The following is a 7,390-nucleotide window of genomic DNA, read 5'->3' on the forward strand; positions in this document are numbered from 1 at the left end:
CACTTAGAATGTAAAAGTTGTATGCACTATCACTACATTATTATCATTCATATATATTTATCATCAAAAAATAATACAAATATATTATGTATGATGTAGTGACAATTGTATAAATTTTTAGTGGATAAATATTACGCTTATTGATTAAACAACTAAGTTGAGTAAACTTCTATTTTGGATTAAACATCCATAATAATAATAATAAGTCCCACTATTTTATAGAGGTATCCTTTTCAATTTCATGCTGTGATATAGAAAGAATAGGGGAACCAAAAAAGTTGAAACATTCTCGTGCCTTTGTTTACTAACGACGATAAAAAAAAATTAAGACTCATAAAATGAAAAGCTTTGGTTGCACTTCATACTCCTGATTTCACAAATATCAAGGGGTAGGTGTTCCTCTAAACCCAATCAATGGTCCTTGGTCCCCTTATATTCATTACTCACTTTAATGCTTTTGTTTTGTTTGGAGATGGAGCTTGCTTTCTTACCCTATTGGGGACCATTCAGATCTGGCCTAAAAATGATGCTAGTAATGGTTTTCTGAAGTGTCCCAAAATTGATGGGTTTTGAGTTTTGTAACCCACCTTTTCAGTTTCATAAAACAATTACCATTTTTACAAGGAATGTCCCAAACTGTCTAAGAACACATCTACTGCTTAGATGTATTCACCTATTAGGGTCATGCCATATGATGAGTGATCCAATGTTTTGAAACACTGGACATCAAATTAAAAAAAATTGAAAATTAAGTTTAACTGATTAAACTATCCAATCAAACCAGATCATGTCATATATAATAAATAATTATATAGGAATAAATGATTATATATCAAATTGTATATAATTATATTCAAATGATATATAATATTTTTTATGTAATAAAATAAAACAACAATGAAGTAGAATTCCATTCGTTTTAGTTTAAGTGAATCGTCTAGTTCAATTTCAATGTTATTCCGATTAAACTAGGTTTAACACGACCAGACTAGAATTTCCTCGGTTCAACTCTATCCAGTTAAGACTGAAAATTAGAACCATTTTCCAGTCCAGTCAGCAATCGGATAGGACCCTCTGGTCCTATCCTCACACCATTGGTATGATCTACTCACATCCATTTTTACTATGTATGCACTCAAAATTAAGCTGCCACAAATAATCAAATAGGTAAATTAAATAATCTGCATTGTAAGATGACAAGTTTGCAGGAATTTGAAACATCGTATCATTTAGCATGAAATATTGACATGATCCAATTCTGCAAACACACAATAAAATGCAATAAGAAAATCATAAAGTTGTTAAGAACCCTCATCATCATTTGTAAAATTCGAAGTCGGTATCAGGCTTCTTCACATTTGTCCGATAGCCCTTCTCGAAGTCCTTTGGCAGTATGACATATCTATTCTTACGAACAGCATGCATTCCTGCTTCTTGACAAATAGCTGATATCTGCAAGCATCAATAATCATCAAATAATTAATGTTACTCATATAATACAAATAACTGATGAGAAAGTCATCTTCATGTATCTCTTTCAATAATGAAGATGAAAACTCAAACTTATGTATATAGCCTAAGTGGAACTTCTGGGGCCTTGGGAAGATTGAAAGGGGATAAAATTTGACTTGTTTGGTATCATCTATACAACAGATCCATGAGGGTATGAGAGACAGTGTATCCCAACATCATATAAAGGATAATCCCTACAGCATAACCCTTCTCATAAGTAAAATAACAATCCATGTTCCCATATTCTCTGATTCCCCATGAAGTAATGTTGTTGTCATTCAGTTTATGAATTAATATGAAGTAACTTAATTTAAAGAAACAGGACAATTTTTTATTGAACATCTGTTCTTAGTTCAAACGTAACTGTAAAAAAGTAGCAGCTTATCTTGCACTATATGTGAAAATTGTAACTGATTTTCAAAAAAGCTGCCAATCGTTCCCCAAATAAGTTTATGAAGTTGTTCTAAGTGTTTTCACAAGATGATGGAAGTGAGTAACAAGAAATTTTAAAATAAAAAATAGTTAGATAAATCGTTTATGACCATGAAATTACTATCAAGTGTTATTGCTTACATGAAACGATTAAATCATTAAATTTATCTGATAGATAGTAACAAACCTCAGCAGCACTAATTTTGTCTGGACGAGAAACATAATCCTCCAGGTCCACCTCATCACCCAAATTCATTTTGGCTGTGCAAACCTGTTCAAAAGAAACCCATTTAAATTATAGGCTAGGATAGCAAGCCACTGGAAATAAACTTAAATAATTCAATATAAAAGACACTGATAGTCTACAAAACGTGAAATATAAAATGCTCTATTGATTGTAAAATGTAAACATGAAATGTCAACGACACAGTATTAAATTACAACATAGAATTGCTAAAACTCTTGCCTGAAATACAAGCCTCTTTTGGCGCCTATCAGGCAGAGGGAACTCAATTTTACGATCAAGCCTTCCAGGACGCAAAAGAGCAGGATCCAAAGTGTCTGCCCGGTTAGTTGCCATTATGACTTTAACATTCACTGTCTGGTCGAAACCATCCATCTGAAGAAAAAAAGGTAATTAAACCAGAACTTCAGACCTCAGAGAATATTTAAAACATAGGAGAAACTGTAGTCAAAACCAATGAGCCAGAAATTAAGAGAACTGCGAAGACTAGATCACCGTTTCTCAGTTAGTGAATATTAATACACAACATACATCACACAGAAATTTCATGACATAGATACCTGATTCAAAAGTTCCATGAGGATACGCTGTACTTCTCGGTCAGCTCCAGTTTGGGCATCAAATCTAGCAGTAGCTATTGCATCAACCTCATCAATAAATATAATTGCTGGTGCATTTTCTTTCGCAAGACGAAATACATCACGAACCATCCTTGGACCCTGAAATATAAATAGCAATTCAAAATTGCAGCAAACCGTTGCTAAACATTTAATCCTTTTTCTATGACGGTCATATGAATTTTGAAATCCTCATTAAAATATAGGGAAAACAGTAGTTATAATCATGGTAGTTAGTATCATACAACCATAAGATACATGTCATGATTCGATACGGTTTTAGTCCATATCAATACAAATTCAAGTGTATCGCCGGAGCTTCTGAAATGCAATTCCTGCAAGTCTAGAATGAGTGGGTCGTGCTCCAATTCGGGTTTTTTAAACCCCCAGAAGATGGCATTTTCATTGGCTTTTCTTTTTAAAATCTTCAGAATGGGCCAGTTTTAAGCTTTTACCGTGACCTAAACCTAAGTTTTTACCCCCTGCCTATTAACTTCAGAGTTCAGACTTGGCCTCTCCAATATAAATACAACAGAGTAAAATTCTATGTCTTTCATCTCTGTCACATAATACTTCATTTCTTCTAGCTGCCATCAAAATGGTTAATTTGAAGAAAAGGAGTTAGGAAGTCTTTTGCTGACACTTTGAACAGTTGAACATTTGTTACTTTGTTGTAAGGCTTAGGAATTATGATGAGTTTTATGATTTGGATTAGTGTTATTTCTTATGCTGTTTTTCTGTTTGATGAGTCTTATGACTTACTTTAGTATGTTTAAATTTAATTAGATCATGAATGTCACCATTCATGGTACGATTTGAGTCAGGGTTTAGAAAATAGGCCTTCGAATTCACTATTGGACCCTGATTTGAATCCCATGGTTATAATCATGGACAGGAAACATGTGAATTAACTCCAACTAATATATATATATATAGGGTTTTGCTAACCTAGGTAAAAAGGTTTTTTAGTTGGAGTATGTTAGCATTGTGCACCAAGAGTTTTGGGCAAAATTAACCCTCCTATTTTAATTGTAATAGATTTAGTAATATGGGTAGTCTTATAATTTCCATTTAAAAAAAAACAACCCCTCATCCCTAACCTTCTTTCCCCTCCCCCATTAACATACTTATCCCAAATCAATGAAAACCTCTCCACCACCAAAACCACCACACTGCTGCCCGTCCATGACCACTACACTACTTCCCTCTGCCCTGAGCCTGCACCGTCAGAAAACACCACCAGAACCCCTCCACCAAAACACCAAAGACCAACATTCTCCTTATGAAAGTCAAGTCAATAATTTCCTCCAAGTTTCATGACAGTTCATTCTGAGTCTATCTGTCTATGTACTTACACATATTTATAAACAAACCGTTATTCACGAGAGTCTATGTCCTTAAATAACCAAGGTAATTAGGAATGAACTATGCCAATAAATCTTTCACAATATTTGACATCCAATTAAGAGATATTAGTGACTGTGCTGGTCTAGATAGAGCAGAGTAATATAAGTACTTATGAATCTCAAACCCATAATTTTCAAAAGCAAACTAAGATAAGAAAGATGCAACGTGGTTAACATAACTTCAAATACAGATGACTTTAAGAAACATACTTCACCGAGATACTTCTGCACAAACTCGGATCCCACAACCCTGATGAAAGCAGCAGTGGTATGATTAGCAACAGCTTTGGCAAGCATTGTTTTGCCAGTGCCAGGGGGACCATATAGTAGAACACCACGGGGAGGATCAATACCAATCTGTTTGTATAGATCATGGTGTGTAAGGGGTAGCTCCACAGCCTCACGAATTTCCTGCTTTTGAATATCACAACCTCCAATGTCCTAAAAAGGATCAAATCCATTATAAGAGGGTATTGGCAGGCCACATAAAAAATAACTTAACATGGCAACAATACATGCTAAACAGAAGCAATTGTTGGCAGTTAATACATGTTAGCATGAGTGCCATTGGATTAACCAAAACAAAAAATACTATAAAAATATTATGTTTGTAGCACACTTCCTCATTGCCCAACATCTCATCCCTATGAAGGTATTCCCATCCATACAGAATGATCAATTATGGCCCTACACTTCAGTTTCAATTTTACTACCTGCCTATTTAATGAACATTTAATGAACATGTTGTCAGCTATGTCTGAACGCACAGGCATTGAGTCCTTTATTTCAAGCTACAAACAAAGAGTTAAGTGAAACACCGCCAAGCTCTTTAATGGGTCTCACTCCCACACTTGAAGTAAGAACAGCTGTTCTTGAGCTCAATTGCAATTATTAAGCTAATATGCTTGAACTCTCGTAAAATTGAAGGACTTTCTAGGTTCCATTTTATCAAAACAGTTCAAATGAACATCAGAAAGGCTAAATTTCATTTTGCTACAGCTAAGCCTAATAAAGCACAATTGAATATCGAAAACAAAAAAAGGAGTTGTAGTGGCTAATTTAAGGGTCATTTTGTTTAGGATTCTCAAAAAACTCATTCTCCAATGTCAGTTTTGGTGAAAACATATTTTCCAAGAAGCTGAAATATTCAGTTTCTCTTCAAATCTGAATTTGGGATATCTTTTTTCCTTAACCAAAGAAGCACAAATGGGACGTAATGAAGCAAAAACCCAACATTTTCACCCTATTTAATTACAAAATAAAACCTCAATCAAGAAATTCTTAAAAAACTAACAAACTGACATTATCCATGATGCAGCACAACACGAACTTCATTCAAAGCCAAGGAACTCTCCCCTTTTAATTTAATGGAAATTTTCATTTTGCAACAACAAATCATAATCAAAACACAATTAAACATCCAAATAAACAAATAAAAACAAACATAACCAATAAATTAAACTAAAATTATCACCAATATGAAACCCTAATTAAAATCAAACCAAAAAATCATCAACAAACTAACATTATAAGTGACATCAGGCTTCTCAGACTGACTAAGCAGAGAGATACTTGAATCAGCCTCAGGCGGAAGCACATCAACAAGCGCATTCGAGTGTCGGTGCAACGCAACCGACGCTGAAGGCTTCAACAGCTCCCTGTTAATAGTACTGAGAATCCGAACATAGTAATTGGATCCCGTTGTGGATCCAACGATACCGTTATTAGTATCAACCATCTCCAAAAATTGACCAATAACAAGTGGAACCGATTGGATCCGTTTAACTTCTTCTTGAGCGCGTAGAAGCTCGCGCTTGAGATTCTTCTGTTCGTCTTTGACATACTCTTCTTGGATATCGAGGAACTCGATTTGGCGTTGGAGGTACTTGAGGGTGCTGTAGAGATCTTCTCCGCCGTTGGAGGAAGAGGAGTGGTGGGTTGAAGGGAGAGAGGGTGGTGGTTCTGATGTGGATTTTGGATCTAATATCAATGTTGATGATCCCATTGTCGATGAAGATAATGGAATGAAGTGGGAAACAGAGAAAGATTTGGGAGAATTAGGGTTTCTGGTGAGAAATCGATAAGGGAGGAAGGGTATTCGTGTAGACGAAGAAATTCTGTTGATTTTTTATATTGATATTAATTAAAAGTAATGATTCTTGAGTTTAAAATTAGTTATTTAGTACAAGCATTATAGAGGTATTATTCTAAATAAAAAATAAAAATAATTTAAATAAATGGTAAATAATATATTCATAAGGCTCATGTAAATGAATGTTGAAACTAGTGTTATTAATATCGTATTGATCATTAAACCGGTTAAGATATTGGTATAGTGATTCACTAAAGGTTTGCTTGGGAGGGGAATGAAGGGAAAGGGAAGGCTTGAGAACCATGAAATTTGTGAGATCACTCTGAAGCCTTCTCTTTTCCTTCATTCTCCTCCAAAATCCAACTCCTAAACAAACCATAATTAAACCACGTAATGACGAAATTAAATGTACATATATTATGTTGAAAAATCAAAACAATAAAAAACCAATAATTTTTTTAATTTCATTAAAAAATTAATTTTAAATAGAAACCGACCAGTATGACCGATTTTGAGCGATATGACTACATGACCCATATAGTTATTATATCGTACCGGTATAAGGACCGGTTTATCAATTGATCTGGTCGGCACAAACCATTGTTTAGAACGTACCAACAATTAAGTCATTTGGTGCTTTAACGCTCAAGTAGATCTTTATCTACTACTTCAAATAATTGATTCCAAGAAGATATAGATTATTAGTGTTGTCAGAATTGGATTTGGTCTATTAGTTTGATCGCTATCCAAACTTGAAATTGGATATGGTTTACAATCTTAATCAAATGAGAGGGTTTGACTACTTTGGATCAGAAATTTTTTTATTGGATCGTATTAAACTGGAATAGCCTAGGCAATAAACTATATGGTTCACTTAAAATTTTAAAAACAAAACATTATTTTAATCTTTTGTTTTACTCTGGTCCAAAAAAGATTGAGAGATATTAGCTCAATATAATTATACATAATTATTTGATTATATAAAATTCTATATTTAAATATAATTATAGTTACAAATATTAATTATATATTAAATCACTCTGTCTGGCCGAACGGTTTAACCGTTTAAGTCAGTTAAACCTAATAC

At 33.9% G+C, this 7,390-nt stretch overlaps 1 protein-coding gene across 1 annotated transcript; it reads right to left on the reverse strand.

The window, feature by feature from the left end:
* LOC109330091 (26S protease regulatory subunit 6B homolog) lies at positions 1,142-6,335 on the reverse strand. The gene is made up of 6 exons (XM_019564112.1): positions 5,737-6,335; positions 4,422-4,652; positions 2,749-2,907; positions 2,411-2,563; positions 2,132-2,215; positions 1,142-1,452 (listed from the first exon to the last, which is right to left on the reverse strand). The coding sequence occupies exons 1-6, from the start codon at positions 6,214-6,216 to the stop codon at positions 1,318-1,320; spliced, it is 1,242 nt and encodes a 413-aa protein (XP_019419657.1). The 5' UTR covers positions 6,217-6,335; the 3' UTR covers positions 1,142-1,317.

This window comes from Lupinus angustifolius, chromosome LG16 (assembly GCF_001865875.1).
Source record: "Lupinus angustifolius cultivar Tanjil chromosome LG16, LupAngTanjil_v1.0, whole genome shotgun sequence".
NCBI classification, from domain to species: Eukaryota; Viridiplantae; Streptophyta; class Magnoliopsida; order Fabales; family Fabaceae; genus Lupinus; species Lupinus angustifolius.